Source organism: Pinus tabuliformis, chromosome 3_1 (genome assembly GCF_031772625.1).
Source record: "Pinus tabuliformis cultivar Carrire ecotype Pingquan chromosome 3_1, CPIR1, whole genome shotgun sequence".
NCBI classification, from domain to species: Eukaryota; Viridiplantae; Streptophyta; class Pinopsida; order Pinales; family Pinaceae; genus Pinus; species Pinus tabuliformis.
Window position 1 is genome coordinate 106,356,742 of NC_142301.1, and position 25,587 is coordinate 106,382,328.

General features: G+C 37.6%; 1 protein-coding gene across 3 annotated transcripts; it reads right to left on the minus strand.

Annotated features, from left to right (window-relative positions):
• Positions 1-10,045: 10,045 nt before the first annotated feature.
• Positions 10,046-22,934, minus strand: LOC149185992 (uncharacterized). Of its 3 annotated transcripts, none has more exons than XM_089410858.1 (4): positions 22,783-22,934; positions 22,375-22,613; positions 12,624-12,789; positions 10,046-12,179 (listed from the first exon to the last, which is right to left on the minus strand). In XM_089410858.1, the coding sequence occupies exons 2-4, from the start codon at positions 22,609-22,611 to the stop codon at positions 11,776-11,778; spliced, it is 807 nt and encodes a 268-aa protein (XP_089266984.1). In that variant the 5' UTR covers positions 22,612-22,613; positions 22,783-22,934; the 3' UTR covers positions 10,046-11,775. The 3 variants fall into 3 exon arrangements, with proteins under 3 accessions (XP_089266984.1, XP_089266985.1, XP_089266986.1); XM_089410859.1 differs by having other exon boundaries at positions 22,704-22,863; XM_089410860.1 differs by lacking the exon at positions 22,783-22,934 and having other exon boundaries at positions 22,413-22,542.
• Positions 22,935-25,587: the final 2,653 nt, after the last annotated feature.

Genomic DNA, 25,587 nt, shown 5'->3' on the forward strand with positions numbered 1-25,587 from the left:
AAAAACTCTCTAAGTTTTCATGACTATTTCAAATTATGCTAAAAGATTCAAGTCTTAGGAAAGTCAAAGCTATCAGAAGGAATCCTCATAACAATTGTAGTTGTGGCCAGAGCGGAGCAATGAGGACCCTCAGTCGAGCACGTAGACCGTTGGCCCATGGTAAAGTGAAATGGCACAAAACTGGAAAAACTTGAGGCCAGATCAAGAAACAGAGGTGGATTCTGATACGCGATGATAAGCACTAATCGCGTATCGCAGGGCGTCCCCCCTCAGTGAAGGAAAGCCCTGAAGCGCCTGGACTCGAAATCACTAAAATTTAGAAAAGTAACTGTTTCGGTTCCGTAGCGCGGGATTCCCCAAACCGACAGGATATCAGAGGGCTTCGAGGCGGTAAGCAGTTTTGATTGAGTCCTGCCCGATGCCACACATCGAGTGACACGCGTCCGGTGGAAGAGAGAGAAAACCACCCGCATCGGACAGGTAAACACCGTGCGACTTGTCTGTCTGATATGAAGGATGATCATAGGATTTTGGGGTCCAGATCAACAACGGAGATACGTCCCAATGACTGACTGGATTTGACAGGTCAAAAAGCAAGATGACAGGGGATTTGAAGTCCGACATGGATGATGAGTTGGAAAAAGATTCATGTTCGCGGGTGATCTTGAAGCAAACAGATTTAATGTCCATTCGAATGTGATTCAGGGAATCTGAAACCTAGTTCGTTAGCAAACAGGTGGCCACCTCCCTGTGAGGCGTTACCCAATGATGATAACATAGAGCAGAAGAATTCGAATGGACAGAGGAAAGGAAACCAAAAGTTCGGGAAGCAGAAATGAGCAGTCAAAGAACAGAATGGCTTTAAAGCCATGAACTGACAGAAGAAGAAAGGGGGGCAACACACAGAGATGCAAGAATCTAATAGAAGAGAACAGAGAGTAGAAGCCGAGCTGACCTGAAGACAACATTGAGCTAGATAGAGCCAAAGAGAGTCAAAGAGTCTATGTACTCCATTGAAGGCTTGAGAGGTTCAAGAAAACTCCTCAGCATAGGCCTGTCATACTACTGTGACCCTTAGAGGTCGAGTTTCAATAAGGCGAGTCTGTGCACTCCATTCCTACTGACTTCATTCTATTTAGTGAGTCTCGAATCGAGCTCACTATTGTAAAAACTCTGCTTGAAAACATAATAGAGAGGCCACCACTGAAAGGCTGGACCAGGAGACGTAGCCCAAGAGCATTGGGTGAACTCCTTATTAAACTTGTTTTGACATGTTTGACTGTTATGTTTTCTCTAATTGCCTCAGTGTCTATGTATTCTAGCAATATTATCGATCCATTGCATAAGTAACATAGGCACATCCATGCACATGAGTCTATAATACCTTTAATTCTTTATCTTAGATAAATTCCAAATCAAGTGGTATCAAAGCATTAGGTTTACTAAGGTTAGACAAGCTTGTGCTAGATTTTGTTGTTGAATGCTAACTAGATCAAAGCTAAAATTAGGAGAAGGAGAATTGGCTGAAACTAACCCGGAAATTGGAAGAGTCTATTTTGAGAGGAAAATGTCAAAAGAAAATCCCTTGGAATCAGACCCCCAGTTCATGGATAGTTTTATGACCCTAAGATCCATGGTGGAGGAAATGTATAGGGAATTTAAGAAACATAGAGATGAAGTTTCATCAAGCTCCAAACAAGAGAAAGGAGTAGAAGAATCTCTCCTCCATGACCACTCTAAAGGCAAAGGGAAAGAAGAAAAATTTCTCATGCCTCCTAATAGCCCTGAAAATAAAAAGAAGACATCTTTGATTAAATTAGATGTTAAATTTGATTTACCAATATATGATGGAGAGTTGAATGGAGAGATGCTGGATAATTGGATCAGATGGATTGATGTTTATTGCAGAGTGTAGAGCATTGACTCAGATAAGAGTAAGACTCAGCTATCCAGCCTACGCCTTGGAGGCACTGCCTTGGTATGGTGGGAAGGCAGGACACAAGCTGAAATGAAGAAACATGGTTAGATTCTTTCTGTCTAGAGTGAATTTGTTTCTGCAATTAAAAAGAAATTCTATCCACTAGCCTATATGCAGCAAGCCATGATGAGTTAGCAAACTCTTCGACAACTAAAAGGGCAAAGTGTACAAGGTTACACCCAAGAATTTAGGAAAAGAGCTCTGATTCTAGGAATTTCTTTAGACTCACTTGAGACTCTGTAGAAGTATATAGGTGGTACACACATCTACATGAGGCACACTATCCTCATGTTTAATCCCACTAGCATATATGAGGTATCTGTTCAGGCTATGCAGCTAGAAGCTAGAGGTAAAAATGGGAACCCAGAAGTTGGGGGATCATCCCAACCCACTGCAAGCAAAAATAAGGAGAAAAGAAAACAAAAATGGAAAGAGAGGAAGACAAACACTGTACAGAAGAGAAAGTCCTCATGCACTCACTGTAAGAAGGATGGGCATGATGATGAACACTGCTGGATTTTTCATCTGGAGCTGAAACCTAAGAAGTTCAAGGGCAAGAAGAAGAAGACTGCTGCAACTATTCAAAAGGATTTGGGGTCAGACTCAGGAGATGAATCAAGAATAGCAGCCACATGGATAAAAGGTAAAAATTCTGAAGCATATACTAGGAATTCTGCACAATCTACTGATAATGAAGAAAATGAGAGAAAAAGACGTGAGCTTTTTCATATTCGAGTTATTTCCAATCATCAAAAGATTGATACTTTGTTTGATAGTGGCTCACAAGTAAATTTAATTTCTGAAGCAATTGTAAAGAAGTTGGGATTATTGACCACACCTCACAAGAACCATATCCATTAGGTTGGCTATGTGATAAAGCAAAGCTACAAGTGACTAGACAATGTAAACTTAAGTTTTCTTTTGGGTTAGCATTTGTAGATGAGGTTGAGTTAGATATAGTTCCTTTGGATATATGTGGAATTGTTTTAGGAAGTCCTTACTTGTATGATAGAAAAGCTATTTTCTATAGAGCTGAGAACAAGTATCTACTCGTTAAAGATGGAATCAAATATATTGTAAGAGCTCATAAGCTCAAGAATAATTATACTCTCATAAACTCAGGGCAGATGAAACGAATTGTAAATTCATGCAAACAATTTTTACTGATGGTTGTAAAGGAAAAGAAACCTGATAAAACCAATGTATTTGAGGGCTGTGATGCTAAACAACAAGCTGATTTAGAAAAAATTGTTTCAGAATATGATGTATTGTTTCAAGAACCTAAAGGTCTGCCACCCAAAAAGGAAATAGTGCGTGATATTAATTTGCAGATAGATGCTCCATTGCCTAACATCGGAATGTAGAGGTTGTCCGCTTTAGAGAATGCAGAAATCAAGAAGCAGGTATAGGAGCTGCTCGAGAAGGGGTTCATCAGAACTAGCACATCACCATGTGGGTCTCCAATTTTTTTGGTGAAAAAGAAAGATGGCTCGTGGAGGATGTGCATTGATTACCAAGCATTGAATAAGATAACGATAAAAATTCATTATCCCCTTCCTCGCATAGATGATCTATTAGATCAGTTGAAAGAAGCTGTTTATTTTTCCAAGTTAGACTTGCATAGTGGCTATCATCAGGTCAGAGTTGCAGAGAAAGATGCATGGAAGACTGCTTTCAAAATAAAGCAAGGATTTTATGAGTGGCTGGTTATGCCTTTTGGCTTAACTAATGCTCCTGCTACTTTCATGAGAGTAATGAATGATGTACTCAGACCTTTTCTTGATGATTTTGTTATTGTATATCTGGATGACATTCTTATATTTAGCAAAACGTGGGAAGAACATTTAAAGCATGTTAAGCAGACACTAGATGTTTTGAAAAGAGAAAAACTTTATGTTAAACTCTCAAAATGTGAATTTGGCAAAACATCTTTGAATTATTTGGGACATATAGTAGGGGGTGGTGAATTGAAGATAGATCCCTCTAAGGTTGCAGTCATTGTAAACTAGCCTAAACCCAAATCTGCTACAGAAGTTAGAAGCTTCTTAGGAGTAGCACAATATTGGAGAAAGTTTATTTCTAACTTTTCCTTAATTACAACTCCCTTACATGCTTTAACAGGATTGAGCAAGGTGTTTCAGTGGGGAGGAAAATAGCAGAAAGCCTTCGATAGCTTGAAAGAAAAGATTAGTACAACACCAGTACTATCACTGCCCGATGTTCAAAGACCATTTGAGATTGAAACAGATGCTAGTGACTATGCCATGGGAGCAGTGTTGATGCAGCACGGTAAACCCATATGTTATTATTCTGAGACATTTAATTCTGCAGTAGTTAACTATCCCACATATGATAAAGAATTATATGCATTAGTACAGAGTGTGAAAAAGTGGAAACATTACTTAATGGACGAAGAGATAGATATACATACTGATCATCAACCACTTCAATATCTACACTCCCAAACTAAGTTGCAGCAATCAAGACACTATAGATGGATGAGTTTCCTACAACAGTTTCATTTAGTCATTAGATATAAAAAGGGAATACAAAATAAAGTTGCAGATATGTTATCTAGACCAATTATAAATGCATCTATTATACTTAAGGATAATTCAGTATTGCAGGAGAGCTACATTGAACAATATGCTCAAGATATAGATTTTAAAGAGATATATGCAACTTTAAGTCAAGGCAAACGAGTAGAAGAATTGGATTATCATATTAAGGACCAACTCTTGTATCATTATGGGAAGCTATGCATTCCACAAACTGAGAGAGTAAAGATAATTCGAGAAGCACACACTTCTCTAATATCAGGTCACTTTGGGGTAAGTAAAATGGTTGCATATTTGCAAAGATTTTGTTATTGGCCGAAAATGAACGAGACAATTTCTAGATATGTAAGAGGGTGTACCATGTGTGCTAAAAGCAAGCCTAGTGTACCTTGGGAAAGTGTTTCCATGGACTTTGTTGGAGGACTGCCTAAATATAGGAAAGGTCATGACTATTTATATGTTGTTGTGGATAGGTTCAACAAAATGTGTATTTTAATGCCTTGTAACAAACAAATTACAGCTGAACAAACAACAAAGTTGTTCTTTCAGCATGTATGGGTTCATTTTGGATTACCCACTTCCATAATATTTGATCGAGATACCCGATTTGTTGGGAAATTTTGGTCAAATTTGTGGGAATTGATGGACACTAGGTTGAAGAAAAGCACAGCTTTTCATCCGCTAACAGATGGCCAAACAGAAGTGGTCAACAGGACAATGATCCAGTTTCTCAGAGGCTATTGCAACAAGCATCCCAAACTCTGGGATGAACATTTATGTTATGTGCAACATGCTTATAACCAAGCTAAACATTATTCTACATAGAGATCTCCTTTTGAGACCTGTTTTGGTTTCACACCAAGGTCTCCCTTGGATTTTGTCTTTGGTAAAGACATAGCAGTTGATGGACATAATGATGTCGACAAGGCAACCAAGTTCATTGAACAAAACCAAGAGATTCATAAGGTAGTACAAGAACAACTGGAAAAGAGCTAAGCCAAGTACAAGGCAAGGCATGACAAGCATCAGATGGAGCATAGTTTCTAGGTTGGTGATCAAGTCTGGCTGTATATCAGCAAAGACAGGATGCAAGGTGAAGGTAAGAAGCTGAAGCCAATAAGGTATGGACCTTTCAAGATACTTGAGAAAATTGGTGAGAATGATATTCGCCTTGATCTACCAACTTACATGCACATCTACTCAATTGTTAATGCAGACAACTTGAGACTATTTGAATATTCATTAATTGAAGATCCCAAAGAGCAGAGTCAATTGCCTTCTATTGATGATCTATTACCTGAATATCTTAATGAGTTGCAAGAGGATACAGTTCTGGACAGGAAGGTAAGAAATACACGCAGAGGGAATGTTGAGTACCTCAAGATTGGACTCAAAGGTTCAAAGCCAAGTAGTGCGAAATGAATAGAAATTGAGCAAGCGAGGAAGCAATACCCTCACTTGATTGATGCTTAAAAGAAAACCAACTTTTGGTGGTCCAAAAGCTTTTTCAGTAGGAAGGTCGTGATCCGAATTGGATCCTAAAAACTCTGTAAGTTTTCATGACTGTTTCAAATTATGCTAAAAGATTCAAGTCCTAGGAAAGTCAAATCTATCAGAAGGAATCCTCATAACAATTGTAGTTATGGCTAGAGCAGAGCAACGAGGACCCTCGGTCAAGCGCGCAGACCGTTGGCCCATGGTAAAGCGCAATGGCACAAAACTAGCAAAACCAGAGGCCAGCTCAAGAAACAGGGGTGGATTATGATACGCGATTAGTGCTAAGTGCTAATCGCGTATCACAGGGCATCCCTCCTCAGTGAAAGAAAGCCCCTGAAGCGCTCGGACCCAAAATCACTAAAATTATGAAAAGTAACTGTTTCGGTGCCTTAGCGCGGGATTCCCCAAATCGGCAGGATATCAGAAGGCTTCGAGGCAGTAAGCAGTTTTGACTGAGTCCTGCCCGATGCCACACATCGAGTGACACACATCCAGCGGAAGAGAGAGAAAACTGCCCTCATTGGACGGGTAAACACCGTGCAACTTTTCCGCCTGATATGAAGGATGACCGTAGGATCTGGGGGGTCCAGATCAACGATGGAGATACGTCCCGATGATTGACCGGATTTGACAGGTCAAAAAGCAAGATGACAGGGGATTTGAAGTCCGACGTGGATGATGAGTTGGCAAATGATTCGTGTTCATGGGCGATCTTGAAGCAAACATATTTAATGACCATTTGAATATGATTCAGGGAATTTGACACCCAATTCATTAGCAAACAGGTGGCCACCTCCCTGCGAGGCATTACCCAGTGATGATGATGCAGAGCAGAGGAATTCGAACAGACAGAGGAAAGGAAACCAAAAGGCCGGGAAGCGGAAACGAGCAGTCAAAGAACATACTGGCTTTAAAGCCATGAACTGACAGAAGTAGAAAGGGGGGCAACACAGAGACGCAAGAAGCTAATAGTAGAGAACAGAGAGTAGAAGTCGAGCTGACCTGAAGGCAACATCGATCCAGACATAGCCAGAGAGTCAGAGAGTCTGTGTACTCCATTGAAGGCTTGAGAGGTTCAAGGAAACTCCTCGGCATAGGCCCATCATACTACTGTGACCCTCAGAGGTCGAGTTTCAGTAAGGAGAGTCTGTGCACTCCATTCCCACTAACTTCATTCTGTTTAGTGAGTCTTGAATCGAGCTCACTGTTGTAAAAAATATGCTTGAAAACATAATAGAGAGGCCACCACTGAAACACTACAACAAAACCAGCGATTTGCGCCAGATTTAGCGCCAGATTTTAGTGCATTTTTTTTGTAATTGTGATGAGCAACCTGGCGTTAAATCTGGCTCCATTGTACAATTTTTAAAGCGTCCTTTTTTGCACCTGATTTTGCATCCTTTTTCACGCTAGATTTTGCATCATTTTTTACACCAAACTATGCATCATTTTTTGCGTCAAATTTTGAACCAAGATTTGCATCTTATTTTATGACAGGTTTTGCTTCTAGTTTTGTGTCATTTTTTGCATCTATTTTTCATTCTCTTTTGCTTCCTATTTTGTGTCATTCTTTGCTTCCATTTTTGCACCATCATTTGCATCAAGTTTACACGGTATTTTGAATCCAATTTAACGTCTTTTTATGCATCCATTTTGTGTCAGTTTTTGCATCTAGTCTTACGCCAGGTTTTGTATCTAGTCTTACACTAGTTTTTGCTTCTATTTTTGCACCAGCTTTGGTGCCTATCTTTGCACCATGTGTTGAATTTGATTTAGCACCAAATTTTGCATCCATTTTTGTGCCCATTTTTGCATCTTTTTTTGGACCATTTTTTACATCCACATTTATGTTTGATTTGTCTCCATTTTTCCCATCTCATTTTGCACCATATTTTGCGTCATTTGTTTCATCCAATTTTGCATCATTTTTAACACCATCTCTTGCATCTAATGTTACATCATTTTGAGCATCCAAATTTGCATTTATATTTGCATCTTATGTTGAGTCATGTGTTGTGTCCACCTTTGCATCTTATTTTGTGTCTAATGGTACATTCAATTTAGAGCCATTTTTTACGTCTACTTTTGTATTTGTTTTTGCACCAAGTTTTGCATCCAATTTTAAGCTATTTTATGCCCCTTTTTGCACCATTTTTTTGTGTCTACTTGTGTCCAATGTTGCACCATTATTTACACCGACTTTTTCATCCAATTTTGCATTTTTTTGGTGTCTAGTTTTACATCGTTTTCACCATCCAAATTTGCATCTTTTTTTGCCTCATTTTGTGTCCACATTTGCATATAATTTTGTGTCTGAGTTCGAGCCTAAATTTGCATGTGATTAGGAATCATTTTTTACATCCAATATGGCATCCTTGGTTTCACCTTTTTTCAGCCCCATTTTGCATCTTGTTTTATGTCTTTTCTTACATCTTTTTTTTTTTCCTTTTTTGCACCCAAGTTTGCATCCCAAATTTACACCATTATTTGCATCATCATTTGGAATATTAATTTGTAACGTTTTTTGCTTCTTTTTAACGTTCAACTTTGCATCTTATTTTACATCTAGTTGTTGTGTTTTTTTGCATCTAATTTGGTGCCCATTTATGTGTCCTTGTTTTTGCCCAATTTGATATCCTTTTGTATGCCATGTTTTGTTCCCTTCTTTGTGTCAACTATTGCACAATTTTTCACTTCTAATTTAAAACACTTTGTATGTCAATTGTCTGCATTTTGTATTAATTCCTAGTTTAACATCCAATTTTACTTTCAATTTTGCATCCATGGTTACATCCGCATTTGACTTCTTATATAGAGTATATTTTTCTTTACATATATGACCCCCTTTATAGATTCATAGTGAAATATATGATAGTTTCTAAATATCATTAAAGCAGATATCACAATTCAAAATCATTTGTAAAGAAATTTAAGAGAAATTGACAACATCCATCCAAAAAAATAACAATGTGTCATTAACAACTTTCAAAACATGTATAAAATAGCAACATAATACTAATAAAATTAGTATTATTTTTAATCAAAACAAGTAAAATTCAAATATGATTAACAAATCAAAATATTTCATGAATATCGTTATTCTACGATAAATTAACAACATACATAAATCAAACTCATCGTATGATTACAAAATCAAAATGTCTCATTGATATAGGGTAAATTCACAACACCCATCTAAACATAACAATGTCATTCTACACAATAATTTCTTCATAAAAAACAATGCATGTGCATGCCTAGCTACCACCACCAAGATCATCCTCATGATCATCTTGACCATCCTCATTACTCCGATCCACATCATCACCAACACCGCAACTATCATCATCATCTCCTCCTTCACCACCATTATCCTCATCCTCATCCTCATCATCTCCTGATATATGTTGAACATAATTTGGATCATCGTCTTGGCAATCATTACCTATAGCATTCTGACAAAAAAAATCAATATTACATGTTAGTATTAATTACATAACACAATGCATGTTTTTGTTATACAATGTTAACCATAAAATGAAGTAAGATATAATATCTAATAGTACTAAAAAATAAAATGAAAATATGGTTTAAAAGTATATTGGAAATCCAACTAAGATTACATACCATGGAGTCCATCCAAACAACAAATTCAACCCATCTCTTTTCCTGCAGCACCTCCTTTTCCAAATGATTTGGAGGTCTTCCATATTTTAGTTCCTATCAATCAGTAAATAGGGAGAAATTAGATAACAATGACTTTCTTCTAGTACAAAATTTATTAAAAAAATATCACATGTTTAATATACTTACAAAGGTTGTTATCAGTGCTTTTAAACCTTTCTGGCCACTACGATGAGTGACTTCTGTCTTGGTTAACCTCGCCTTGGATGCCTTGTCCTTAAACATAAACCAATTCAATTTATTTTCACACAAATACATGTTTAAGATACTTATAAGTATTAATACATTCTAAATAATGTTTAATGAAAAATTCAATACCTGAATGCTCTCATTGCCGACTTTTCTTTGTGTCTTCTAGAAGAGATTCATTCATACTTAAACAAGGGGATATATTGTAACTTTTTCTAAGTTCTGAATTTTTGGATCGAATACTAGAGTCCAGGCCAAATAAGGTGCTTAAACAGGTTGATATATTATATCCCGACGTAACCTCATGGATCCTCAACGGAGTATCCAGTTGGGAAGGTTCCTACTTGCTCACCACAATCTGTATATTTTCTCCAACTTCGAAATTTTGGTTCTCTCCAGCTTCCTGGCCATTGTTTCCCTCAATTTTGGCAGGGTCAATGAATCCCTCATGTTTTCTGTTGCTGTCCATATCAAAGAATTTTTCTCTAATTGGACCTGCAGCAGTTATGCCATCAACAATAAAAATGCTTTCCTGGCATGCTCCCTTCATGGATTTGACTAAAGATCAGTAGCAGGAGTTACAGGTGGTCCAGGTTCAGGAGTAGATGGGTGGGGTTCATGAAAGCAGTAAAAGGAGCTAAAGAGGGATCTCCTAGTGTCCAAACAGGACTAACTGCTTAAAGACTGGGATCTGCTAATGACAGATTGCTCACCCGGGGTCTCAGGATCAGCATGAAAATATTGAAACCATATTCCACAGAATTGAGATCTTGAAACCATCCAGCATTCTCTCCCAAGTTCCCAGCATCTGGGAGATGAAGGTTGGTATTTCAAGTCCTTCACTTTCATACCTCCGATGAGTGGATTATCCAGAACGAGGTTTCGAGAAAGGCAGGCAAAAAAGAAAATCAGAGTGTTTTTTGTATTCGGTAGCATCTGAAGTTCTGGTCTCCAACAAGCTAATCACTCCCACTAGAAAGCCATAATGAAATTTCCATATGTGAAATTTCTATAAAGACTCTGAGCCTTTTGTTTTGAAATCCTGTAATATGTATATCGACTGAATGTAAATGTTTGTTCACTAATAGGAAAACAAGGTTACTATCTATTAACATATTTCTTAATAGTGAAGAATTGCATTGAACTTCTTTGTGCTATACATATGAATTCTCAAATACTATAAAATATCCGCTGAAAACTAGAACACCTCTAGTTATACTTCAGTTTATAGATCAACTACAGCACAGGCAAACAACCTTATGTCAGACAACAACATCAAATAATTCTGTAGCCATTGACTACAAGATTTGACCACTTTTGACTACAAAACTAACCAGGGCCATCTGGGTGACAACAGATAAAAGAAAGCAGAGAAAATTTGTGTTATGTATATGTTATCTCTTATGCATACAATATTATTATGCGCCTATGGAAAGATGGAACCTCTGCATTTCTTTGGATTTAGGCTATATCATTTTCCTTGAATTAACTAGGTGATTTTTTTTTATTTTTTATTTTCTCATGTAGTAGGTGCTCCAAGGACATAAGGACTCAGTGTATTCTCTTGCATCTTATTGTCTCAATAGGATTCCGAGCTTGGCCACACTTGTGTATTTTTATTTTCAATAAATTGAAATTGGGATTCTCACTCTGAAAAGATACGAGGGAAAAATATAAACAATACTTGCAAATTGATAGATAAGATCGTTGTTTATCATATGGTAGTATTTAATGATAAAAGTCCGTGCTACAAAAAAACACTGCTTTGCATGAACGAAAACAATGGCTACATAAGATTTTCCTAGATGATATCCTTTATCCCATTTGCACAGTCAGGTTTCTGTCAAGGTTTGCACCTGACACTTTCTCTCAGAGCTTAGCAGCACCAATGAGGATACTCTTCATACAGTTAATTAAAGTTTGCATTTGTTTTCTGGAATGCAAAGATGCGGGATATACACATGCACAATCCAAAGCTCCATTTCTGACTGTATCAAAAACTGCAAGAGAAGGTCCTACTCCATGAACAGAAGAGCATCCCATATAATCCTCTAAACCTATTGCCCTTTTCAATTCATCCATTTCGTCCACCATGGGACCTTCAAATACAACAATAAGTGAAGTGCGAAGTGAAGATGATGGAGTTAAATAAGGATGTTGAATTGCTTGGCACATAAGGAAGTTGACATCACTCATGTCTGTGAAATGTTTTCGATTCCTCATAGATGTATCAAGTGCATTTGAGCATTGTCTGGCCAGCTCCCAAAAGTCCCCTGTTTCATTGATATGATGGGTATTCATAATAGTAGAATGGTAGAAACCTTCGTGCCCACAAGAAACCAAAATAAGGGTCAAGGGAAGTAATACAAATATTCACACAACTGATCAGAAGAAAATTAATAAAAAAATAAAGGGTATACAAATTGAGATATACTAATACTGTTTGTAGCTGATAGAACCACACACAATTGCTTTCTTACTGAATACAAGTGTATCTGTACAACATATATACCATGAACAACATGACTGCTCACACTAGAAAAACCCAGTTCATAGAGTGCAAGAAATCATGCCATAAATAAATTAAACCTACAGAAACCGATAACTGTAAATAAATACAAAAACATACTGTGAAAACTAGACAAAACTTTGAAGCAGCAGTGGTAATTCAAAATAAAATAAAGCAATGTGCAAATATGGAATTGGAAAAACCTTACCAACACTATGATCAGATAGGCTGCTGCCAACGAGGCTTCTGCAGTCAACCAGAGTTATGACAGAGTAATGCTCCCAGCGATTGCCAAGCTCCTTGAGAACGGAAGTGGCTTTAAGCCCAGCTGCTGTTAAAGCTCCACACATTGTTGTTCTTTCTGTCTTGCAAACCTGTGATGGCAATCCATCAACATCAAAATTGATACTCATGAAATCATAGAACTTATAGTTCATTAATTTATAATGATATAACGTAGAGAACAAAACCTAGTGTGCATTTACTGGCATTAACAATGCACAAATGTAAGACCTCATGGACTATAAACTCTTTGTGGACAATAAACTCTATTAACATGGAAGATAATAGACTTTATGGCCTAGCTATCACTAGGCTATAGACCTTATGGACTTCCTATCCACAGTTACAGAACAATTCCTATCCTCTTCATTGACCTAGATACTAGGAAATAAACCTTATGGACTTCATATCCGCATAACATAATTCCTATCCTCCCCATATGACTTCTCTGACACTACTAAATCAAACAATACACAATATTGGATATTGACTTGCAGCAATGCTACAAAACTATCTATAAATCTATCAGTACAGATTATCAACTTCCATTCTCAAGCTGAGCTATCCTCTCTAAGCATAAGCACAGACGAACGATTTGCGAATGGCGAGGAGAATTAGGATCTTCAAATGGCAAATTGGCATGCCTCCTAGACCCCAAAGAATATCCCAATAAGTCAACCCCATGAGCCCAGAAGGGCTTGTTGGCCTGGCCTCTGGGAATTGCATCCTCTATAGCCATAAAATTTAGGTTTTCTTCATGATATCCATTCTTCTCTGTCTGAGAATTGGTTTCATATAAAGATCTATAAAGATCTTAGAGGCTAGATCAGTGTGAAAGAGGGAGAGAGCCAACAAGTACCATGGATAGTGAGTAGGTTTCATATCTATAGTCTCTTTATTACAGGATGGTATAACATTACTAATCAGTGAGGCACATAGACCAGTGTACATGTTTCCACCAAGAAAGCTCATAACACAAAGACTAATCGCCTGGTTGGATTCTTCCTTGCACCTGCTTTGGCTGGATCGAATCCCTATATCGGGAGTAGTGCCAGCGGAGAGGTGGGCCGGCATCTAGCTAGTCCAAATCATCCATCCAGGCACATCAATCTCAATTCTATGTTTGAAGTGACAGGCAGGCCCCTGACTTATAAAGGGTTCATTCATGCGCTCGTTCTCGCTTATTGATCGGATTACCTTATGGATGCTCGACACCTTGATGAGGTCTGACCTAGATCGGATGCCCAGCTGTATCGGATGGGCGGCGAGATGAGGGATGTTTCTGCTCAAGCATTGATTGACTAAGCCAGTTTTTTCCTACAGGATTCCAATCGGGGCCAACAGGATAGATAGATTGGGCTGATTCCATCCATAGGTTCAGATTAGTGCGTCGCCCTACTTACTATTATTAGGCGACCCCTATTCTTATTTGAGCTCTTCCAACCTTTTCACAATGGCAAGCAATTACCGAATCCACAATGGCTGGCAAGAGCGCCCCCAGCTTATTCCTATAGCTATGGCCAGATCTTCCAATCACCTGGGAAAGCCGAACAAAAGAAAGTGAGGGGCCCTACCGCTCCAGGAGCAATCAGCCAGCACACCGGTGCTCCACCTACTGGCCAAATTAGATATAAAAGGAGGACGTTAATACCAGTTCCCCATTCATCCCGGAATTCAGATCTTTTGACCGGGAATAAGAATCTCGCTTGACCAATCTTGCACATAAAGACTCGTTACGTAACGTATCCTCTCTCTTGCGACCGAAAGGAGCTAAGGAACTAGTCACTAAGATGGGTGGGGTTCATGAAAGCAGTAAAAGGAGCTAAAGAGGGATCTCCTAGTGTCCAAACAGGACTAACTGCTTAAAGACTGGGATCTGCTAATGACAGATTGCTCACTCGGGGTCTCAGGATTAGCATGAAAATATTGAAACCATATTCCACAGAAGTGAGATCTTGAAACCATCCAACATTCTCTCCCAAGTTCCCAGCATCTGGGAGATGAAGGTTGGTATTTCAAGTCCTTCACTTTCATACCTCCGATGAGTGGATTATCCAGAACGAGGTTTCGAGAAAGGCAGGAAAAAAAGAAAATCAGAGTGTTTTCTGTATTCGGTAGCATCTGAAGTTCTGGTCTCCAACAAGCTAATCACTCCCACTAGAAAGCCATAATGAAATTTCCATATGTGATCTGTATGTTTCTACACTCAACATCTGCATTGCACTCCTTATAAACCATCTCCTAAAACCACTGTATCAATGCATACTAAGCTCACCAGAAATATTTCTAATAATGACCATAGCTCTTGTAGGGATGGTATCGCCATAATGCATGCCACAGCAGTAACACACTAAAGCCTACTAAAAGAGAAAGCTTGGATTGTGGTGTGACTCCCTAGCATATGTGTTATACAATAATCCACCTCTAGCCCTCTAAGTAGCTCTATAATGTATCTCTCCTCGCATCAGTGCCAAAATATGTCGCAGAGAAGCAATGTAGGTTGATGCCATTCATTCAAACCGACTTTGTTGTAGAGGAACGTGTCAGTCAACCTGTGTGTTAATGTTATACATATTGCAGAGGAACAAAGTCTTATACATCATGAGCCATATGAACTGTGTAGAGCCAAGAGCCATCGGTAATAGAATTGGCAGTAACAACATACCAAGCAGCTCTGCTACTGCTGTTCAATGAAGCTACGAAGATGAGCTGTGTAGAAATTAAATTAAATCTCTGAGATATTTTCTGGAAGAGAATCATCAATACCTGAACAAAATAATGCATCATTACTCTCCATAAGATTTGGCTTATCTAATGGATCACTAAAGTCCAGTACCAAACAAAGAATTCAAGCAAGAAGACATATCAAGGCCTTCTGTAAGCATAGGCATCTTCAATGGAGCACCCATGTTAGAAGGTTCCTGGTTGCTAGCCACTGTGTCTACTTTCACAAGTTGTATATTTTCTCCAACTTTGAATTCTTGTGTCTCTTCAGCTCCATTCTGTACAGATTGTTCTTCCTGGTCATCCTTACTACCATACTTGAAACAAGTCATTCATACTACTGAAATGGAGCAGCCCCGCTGCTAGATAAAGCTCAAACTTGATGAAGATCTTCTTACTGTTATTCAAAACTTTTTGCAGGGTTATGATTTGAAACCCTGCTTCGACTGAAACCCCAAGTGTAGAAGATAGTTTTGATTTTGAAATGCTAATAGTACAGACAGTGGATGTCAACAATATCACTGACTGCCATAACAATCTGCCCATGCATACACTCTTCCTTGATTATGATATTGAAGATAGGCAAAGGAGGTAATACCAATGAGATAGATCAATGCTTCAGAGAATGAAGATCAGTGGATACTCCTGGACTTGTTATGGAGATTGAAGACACAGTAAAAGTCTGACATTCCTTAGAAGTGAAGTCAGATGATCTTTGGTATCATCGATATTTGTTCCTTTCACTTCTTCATAGGCACCTTACTAGCTAGTGCCAGTGAGAAGTATCAGTGAGTTCTGAGGGAGCAACATATATTTTCTTACTATTCCAACTATATGCCCTAGACTTGAATCTAAACAGTGAATTGTCAACAATGGTGTCTTGTCACTTAAAAAAAAAACTCAACAGTGCCTTGTGTATCTTAAATTCAACAAGTTTATTTATGCTGATCTCTGTAAGATTACAGTCTTCATTAGGAGTTCTTTCCATGGTCATATAAGATGATGCCATTTGATGCTATTGGTTAGATTACATATAAACATCGAATTCTCAACAATGGTGTCTTATCACTTAAAAAATACTCAACGGTGCCTTATGGATCTTAAACTCAACATGTTTATTTATGCTAGTCTCTGTAAGATTACAGTCTTCATTAGGAGTTATTTCCATGGTCATATAGGATGACGCCATTTGATGCTATTGGTTAGATTACATATATATGGAGTATCGATTCCATATTAACTATGCATCAGTGCCAAAATATGTCGCAGAGAAGCAATGTAGATTGATGCCATTCATTCAAACTGACTTTGTTGTGTAAGAATGTGCCAGTCGACCTATGTGTTAATGTTAGACATAATGCAGAGGAACAAAGTCTTATACATCGTGAGCCATATGAACTGTGTAGAGCCAAGAGCCATCGGTAATAGAATTGGCAGTAACAACATACCAAGCAGCTCTGCTACTGCTGTTCAATGAAGCTACGAAGATGAGCTGTGTAGAAATACTATCTCAACTAAATTTGGAAGATGAAGATCTTATTCAACTTCTGTATTTAGTTTCATGTGGCAAGATCGAGATTCTTCTAAAGGAACCTAGCACTGCAACAATATCTACAAGTGATAATTTTGAATTCAATCCTCCCTTTTCACACAAGTTGAAAAATATTAAGATTCCACTTACAGATATGAATGCAAATGAGAGGAATAGAGTGATTGAAAATGTAAAAGAAGACAGACATTTCTGAATAGATTCAACAATAGTTCTCATCATGAAGGCTAGAAAAATCTTACCTCAGCAACAACTATTGAGTGAGTGTGTTGAACAATTCCAAAGCACATTCAAGCCCGAACTTAAAGCAATAAAATCCAGAATTCAGGACTTGATCTCAAAGGAGTACCTGGAACGTGACAATGAAAACAGTAATTTATTGAGATATATAGCCTAATATCGCTGATTGAGATGCAAGTCGAAAATAAATCTGTAATGCAACATATGGTTAATTTTGTTTTATTTTAGAGAAATAAAACATATCACAGATTGGATTTTCCATGTGAGTTCGACTGACTAACATAGAAATACTCTGTTTTGCAATAGAGGATGAAGAAGTTTTCCAGGTCAGCTAATCAGTCACCCATTTCTACCTTAAAGAGGAGGGACTTAGATAATGCACGGTTTTTGTGCCACAACTCATCAGAGGAGAGAACACTGCTCGACTCATGCTACTGTTCCTTAAATTTTGTTTTATGTTTCAGACAGGGAGTTCCATCCCTTCGTCTACAAGGAAATAACATAAAGTGGCGATGGATTGATATAGAAGTTAAAATTATTTGGATCTAAAGGAGTGGTGGTTTTATCCACTACTCCAGCTAGTGCCTAAAAAATATAAAATTTGGGTTTGGTGGTTGTGAATTCCATTGTCACTGAAGGTAGGTATAGCCTAATTTTGGTGTCCACCAGAAACCTATCAACTACTTTGGCTATACCCTCTTTACCCTTCCTTTCATTACACCAATCTTACAAATAGCATGCACTTTCAGAACCTAGTCAAAGAGCCCCCAACTCCAATGGTTTTTCAGACTGGTTATGATTTGAAACCCTGCTTCGTCTGAAACCCCAAGTGTAGAAGATAGTTTTGATTTTGAAATGCTAATAGTATTGAAAGTGGATGTCAACAATATCACTGACTGCCAGAACAATCTGCCCATGCATATGCTCTTCCTTGATTATGATATTGAAGATAGGCAAAGGAAATTATACCAATGAGATAGATCAATGCTTCAGAGAATGAAGATCGGTGGATACTCCTGGACTTATTATGGAGATTGAAGACACTGCAAAAGTCTGACATTCCTTAGAAGTGAAGTCAGATGATCTTTGGTATCATAGAGCTTTGTTCCTTCAGTGAGTTCTGAGGGAGAAACATATCTTTTCTTACTATGCCAACTATATGCCCTAGACTTGAATCTAAACAGCGAATTGTCAACAATGGTGTCTTGTAACTTAAAAAAAAAACTCAACAGTGCCTTGTGGATCTTAAATTCAACAAGTTTATTTATGCTGGTCTCTGTAAGATTACAGTCTTCATTAGGGGTTCTTTCCATGGTCATATAAGATGATGCCATTTGATGCTATTGGTTAGATTAGATATAAACATCGAATTCTCAACAATGGTGTCTTGTCACTTAAAAAATACTCAACGGTGCCTTATGTATCTTAAACTAAACATGTTTATTTATGCTGGTCTCTGTAATATTACAGTCTTCATTAGGAGTTATTTCCATGGTCATATAAGATGATGCCATTTTGACGCTATTGGTTAGATTACATATATATGGAGTATCGATTCCATATTAACTATGCATCAATGCCAAAATATGTCGCAGAGAAGCAATGCAGATTGATGCCATTCAGTCAAACTGACTTTGTTGTAGAGGAACGTGTCAGTCGACCTGTGTGTTAATGTTATACATAATGCAGAGGAACAAAGTCTTATACATCGTGAGCCATATGAACTGTGTAGAGCCAAGAGCCATCAGTAATAGATTTGGCAGTAACAACATACCAAGCAGCTCTGCTATTACTGTTCAATGAAGCTACGAAGTTGAGCTGTGTAGAAATTAAATCTCAACTAAATTTGGAAGATGAAGATCTTATTATGAGGCCGAATTGATTGGGTTTGGCTGAGCTCATTTGGAGGAGATTTTTGTTGGTTTGACTAGCATTAACTTTCTGGTTACAACATCTTGTTAACTGTTGTTTGGCTGGACTGTTTTGACAATGATTGGGCAAGTAATTTTGTATGATGTACTCTCTCTCTCTCTCTCTCTCTGTGCTGAACTTTTGAAGAATAATAAGAAGATTTGATCAAAGGGTTTTCCCCACATTGGGGTTTTTCTCTAGCATCCGCCAAATATTGTGCCCTCTTGTCTTGACTTGTCTTATTCTTATTGTTTATGTTCTATCTGCAAATACTCTCAATATTTATGTGATTGCTAATCTGGAAATTTATATTGGGCTAATAAGGAAAATTGACGTAAATTGCTCTAAAGCATAAGAACATACCATTGTTATCTAAAATTAACAATCATTCTATAATTAGCATGATTAAAATGTAGAAAAATGTTATGGAGTGTCCAAGTAGTGTAGAACAGAGAAGCAAGAAAACCACAAGACAACCATAGGGTTGATAGAACCATGTTTAGGCACATTAGATATTGCTTGGTGACAGAGTCTTACACCTTTGAAAGGAATATTTGTTTCCCTACATTTCTATTGAACAAATACAAACCTGAATATGTTCTAAGGACTATCATGGAGGGAGTCGAGATGACCCACAGGACCCATAGCTGAATACACAAGGGGATTTCAATGTTGGAAATCTAGTTTATAGCATAGTAGCAAGATTTGGTCATATTGCTCTTTATTATATGGAAATTCGGCAACAGTACAAAATTCAGTATGTTTTCACTGCAATGCAGATACAGAACAATTCACTTACCTTATAATGTCTTTGATACCCATCAACATATAAGCCCCAAAAAAACAGAGCAAAAACCTCAAAAAAATAAAAATAAAAGTAAGAAAACACTTAAAAATAAACTACATTGCAAAATTTTCAAAGAATAAATTGCTTTTTCTGGTTTTAGTGTGTTCTGAGGATGAAATTCTTCTAAAATATGGAACAAAACGCTTATTTTCATACTGAGAAATATAGATTTCCATTGGAACCATGCTGCATTTCTTTATTAGGTATTTTCCATACTGATTTGTATTTGAATACATATTCGGATTCAAATTTTGCTACTATGGTTTATAGCCATTCCTAGTTACACGTATGCTAAAATCAGGGAGGTCAAGGTAATCAGATAAATTGTCACAACAATTATGAACAAGAGGCAACCTTCCTTGAAATTCTTGAACCTCCAGTAATCAGAAAAATTGTCACAACAATTATGAACAAGAGGCAACCTTCCTTAAAATTCTTGAACCCCCTACCCTTGCCTGGATTTGCTCACGGCGCCAATCAGTCCTCATGTACATGTACATCAAAATATTTATTATATAATTAACTATAAATTTGTTAACATTAAAAGGACAAATAGATCCTCTGTTCATGTAGAGATGCTCACTGATGACCATGTTGACAATAGCGATGAGAGGGAGAAACTGCCGTGATATCCAATCTTCAATATGCATATTTTAGATAATAAAGACTGACCTACTAAGTTAACCAAGTAGCCATTATACAAAGTACACATAAATGAAGCTCAAAGCTAAGAGATTTTTTTTCTCACTTTCTTTGCTTCCCACACAAACTATTACTCGATTTCGATTTTTCTTATTAGATTCCAAAATTTAATGAAATTATCTGGCTGGGAGCATTGTTGCAGTGCATGGCTTTTATCCACTATCTCCACTACAAATTTTGAAATGACAACAAAAAATCCATTAAGACCGGAATCTCCCCACAATAGTGAAAGCAGAGTTCATTATTCAAGAACAAAGTAAAGCGAACCAAATACTCTAAGAGCAGGACATGCATGAGTCCTCCAGACCCAGATCCACTAGATTGATTGCATCATTTTTTCAGCTGGATGAAGCATCGATGACCCGGTAGATGCACCAGTCATGAGCAAAAATAACAGACGATCAGTGATTCAGAAGCACCCTTACCAAGCACAGTTGAGATCATCCAGATAATCCACAAGGCCATCTAGGTATGCTATCTTACAAAAGCTATAATTCTCAGCTTATATCTTGTAGACACTAGACAGACACCCATCACCAGGGTTCTCCCTTCCACACGTAATCCGTCAAACTTTGCAGTCCGATGAGCTTCAATAAAGTTTGCCAGGATAGAATCCAGCCTGGTTTATGGCCCTGCATACCTCTCCTTTGACGCTTAGATAAATTAGGACTTATTTATTTTATAGGCTTCTGCTATTAGTCTCGTCTTCATTGTATTAGGTTTATCTGTTATTATAACCCTTGAAAATCTGATAAGGAAATCCAAGAGATGCTTCTCCATATTTGCGAATGGCATTCTTCGTAAAACTGTTGACATAGACTAGTGCACCTAAATCTGGGGGATTTAAACTGGTTACCTACTAACACGTAACCAGAACCAGCCAGATGCTCGTCTTCATTGTATCAGGTTTATCTGTTATTATAACCCTTGAAAATCTGATAAGGAAATCCAAGAGATGCTTCTCCATATTTGTGAATGGCATTCTTCGTAAAACTGTTGACATAGACTAGTGCACCTAAATCTGGGGGATTTAAACTGGTTACCTACTAACACGTAACCAGAACCAGCCAGATGCTCAACAACATTGGCTACAAACAATTGAGATAATCACCCCTTTGTTATTTTATCATTCGTCATTCTGTTAAATCTGAAATCTTATTTGTAGTCTCTCCTTTTCAGCGAATACCTTTAAGCACTCCAACATCAATATATAGTTTTAGTCCCATTAACCTAATGTCCTTTCATCATTTGTGGACATTTATATAATTCATTTCTTTATTCCGAAATTCTTCTTAAAATTATTATTTCCATTTCTTTATGAACCTTCTGCTGTCGAGCAATTGGTGTTATTTTGAGCAAAATAATTTGTAAAAGAAGTTTCTTGGTTAGTGAAAAGCCCGCCAAAAGTACCTCTACGCCAAGTAGATCCCTGGAAAGTGTCTATCTCTCAATGTTAGTGACATCTCAACGCATTCACCCATTCGGGAGCTTTCGTAGGCAGTCAGCGTCGTATGTAGAGCATCTAGCTCGGCGGGCCTCACAGTTTGTGAGGAAGAGTAAGCAGATCGCAGAGTATTTTCTTATTTCACTCCTTTCGGAAAACCTATAAATTTTTTAAAGTAACTGCTACTTACGAATCATAAGTTTTTTAAAATAAATTCTACTTAGTTTCAGATTTTTAGATTTTTAAGGGGTTTTACCGACCCAGAAATAGAGATTCAATAAATGGAAGAGAAGCTTACTGATGGTGACATCGCCGTCGGGGCTCTGGAGCATCTTGTCCATTCCCTTGGGGCCGAGTGAGGTGCGGAGGATTTTCACAACGGACCTGGCGGCCGCAATGTTGGCCTTCTGAGCATCTAAGCCTCTGATTCGGGTCTTCTGCTCCTGCTCCTTTATTATGATAAATGGCCTCCCGTACTCATCAAATGCCAGCGCCATCCCTGCAAACAGTAACAGATTGCAGCACAGAGATTAAAACCTAAACATACAAGAGTGGCTGCTAAAAACACACTGGATTTTGAACCAGAAACCTGAAATGCGTGTACTCCTCTCTGTGTGGAAGACTGAATGTGCGGGTGGAAATCCATTGAAGTTAAAAATGGAACATACCTTGGCGCCGTCAATGGACTGAAGAACCGATCGTGGGGTTCGAGTGTCTGCTACTGGTGAACCCTAATTCGCAAATCTCTGCAATCTCGTTTTCGCTCCCGCCCTGCGAAAAGAGAACAGATCCTCCTTCTTGTTCTAGAACGTAAACGAAGTTTGGGTTGGGAGGGCTTTTGTAAAGAAAAGTAAAGCTTTACCTTTTTCAAAAATGCTAATTTCATAGTGAAAAACAGTAAATACATTTTTTTATTTTCACATCACTAGTTAAGTAGCTATATAATGTTTTTGGTTCTTGGTTAGGTTGGAAAATATTTATAATAATATAATTTTATGGTTGTTGTTTAAGTTTATTAGGTGTTATTAAAACAATAAATACATTTTTTTTATTTTCACATCACTAAAGAAGTAACTATATAATGTTTTTGGTTATTGGTTAGGTTATAAAATATTTATAATAATAATAATATAATTTTATGGTTGTTGTTTAAGTTTATTAGGTGTAATTTTTTTTAATTTCAATTTAATAATTTTTAAATGGAAAAATATGATTTTAATTTGGTTGTATTGAAAATATTTATATGTTTTTACATATAAGGTGGGTGCAAACAAAGGAGAATATATAGTAAGTCTATTTAATAGTTAATAACAAGTGTTAATTTGATTGGCGAATAAGAGACAAAGAGGAAGATTTTCAAAACTGGTGGAGGACACAAAAAATCTCAACAGCCTTCTTTGATGGGGCGTCTAAAGGGAATCCAGGGACAGCTGGAGCAGGGGGAGTCATCTACTCCCCGGACGGTAACTCTAAAGACATCTTTTATTGGGGACTAGGTTAGAAGTCCAACAATCAAGCAGAGCTCCTAGGGCTGCTCAAAGCCTGCCAAATTGCTAGAGACAAAGGAGTGAAAAAACTGCAAGTCTTCGGAGATTCAGAGCTAATAATAAAAAACTTAATCATGGGGAATCGATTCAATAATCCTAGCCTCAACAAAACGATGGAAAGGCTGAAAAGAGTTCTTCAACATTTTGACAGCTGCAAATTCTATCATATTCTCAGAAACTTAAACAGTGAAGCGGATCAAATGGCTAACAAAGGCAGCGCTATTATGAAAGGGCTTATTTTTGTTAACAAAAATAGTTTTGTCCAAATGCCCTGAATTTTGTAATCAAGGAAAAGAGGCAGAGTTCAGAAATCTGCATTGTATTTGGGGACAGCCCAAAAAAGTCCCATTTGCTTTCAGATAAATAAAAATCCTATAAACGTTTCAGTTAAAAAAAAAATAACAAGTGTTAATTTCTTAAAATTATATGATAAATTTGAAAGGAGTAGGGTATGTATCTTTTTTCGGGTGAAATATATTAAAATTATTGTGTGAATGGGATTGTAAGACCCTATATTTTCATCCTGGGAAAATATAGTCCTCTCTTAGCCACTTGCATAGTTTATATTGTCATAAGCAAAGTAGGTACATTGTCTTAAGATGTAAACATTTCATTTTAAGCAGTGTCATAATGTGGTTTCAGCGAAGCATTAAAAGATGGAATGAGCATGCACATTTGGGATGCTAGTGTTATATTCAGCGTGAGGCATGATTGCACGTCTAAGAAGACTCTAACAAGGGTTGCAGAGGAGAGGTTGGGGGATTGTAGTCTCACTTAGAAGTGTATACAAGCAAGTTAAGCCCTATGAGAAGTTGTGAAACAAAATTAAGGGATTTGACAAGTTGCACGAAGGCAACTTAGTAGTGGTACTAAGTGAGCAATCCTTGATTCAACTTGATACTCTCTCCTTGGCACTACCACTTTGTAATATGGAGAAGAAATGTGAAATAGATGTGCAACCCACTAAAGAAGTTGAAGGTTTTTGTAATGTATATCGGTGGTTATGTCATGATGTGAAAGGAAGTGTTGGAACTTGGAAGGTGACCATTAGAGTAGATTTACCATGGAGTGCAAGGAGGTGCAAGGATCTGATAAGGAGGGAACTACACAAATCTAACAAGTAGGCCATATTGGGTTAGGATATTACTATTTTGGGACATCCAAAGTTGAAGGTGCAGTCGAAGTGCTTGGGTGCATGCCACAGCGTAAGGGTATCTAGGACTTTTAGTGTGTGTTAGTGGTGTTAGTGCATTGTGTTTGATCAACACTAGCTAGAATGTGTTCCATGAAGGAAAAAATCCCACAAATTTGGGATGACTTAACCATTTGGCATTTAAGGTGTGTTATGTCCTAGTTTTGAGGAGACAATTAGAACCATCTTAGAGTGTGATGGGTTGTGCCATGGACTTAGGTCCACTTATATGGGTTGAGGTGTAAAGGTACCGTGTGAGTTGAGGAAAATGATTACAATGCTTACCTATATAAAGTGTTTATGATATAAGATTAATAAGTTTTTGTTGGAGAATGGAAGAGGAGGATAAGAAAAGAGAGGCATTAAGGTTTGTTGTAAATCAATCAAAAGGAACGAACTTGTTAATCTTATTAGCAAGATTGTTCAAGTTGTCTCTTCAATAGGAGTGAATTTTGGCTAGGACTAGGGAGTTAAGCATTGATTGGGTACTCTGGAAATCCAAGACCTAACATATCCAAGCTAGTCCATTAAATAGATTCATCTTGGGCAAGGGTTGTTAAGGCTAAGGTACAAATATCCCCTCTACTCAAACTATTTAACATGCAAAGTTGGATCTGATTCTTCAACTTGTCCTGACGATGAACCACACTGGTTGGTTCGAAACGCCTAAACAAATGATATATCTTGTGATTTACGCTGGAAAAATTTCTCGTAAACTACACATTAAGAAAGTT

Bases quoted from the DNA above. Each gene is read 5' to 3' on its own strand.
- LOC149185992 (XM_089410858.1), bottom strand. From the start codon at position 22,611: ATGGCGCTGGCATTTGATGAGTACGGGAGGCCATTTATCATAATAAAG. The intron at 12,790-22,374 runs GTCGGTAAAACC...TTGCCATCACAG, and splicing joins TATTGAATCTCTATTTCTGG to GTTTGCAAGACAGAAAGAAC. The intron at 12,180-12,623 runs GTAAGGTTTTTC...TCAATGAAACAG, and splicing joins CCTATCTGATCATAGTGTTG to GGGACTTTTGGGAGCTGGCC.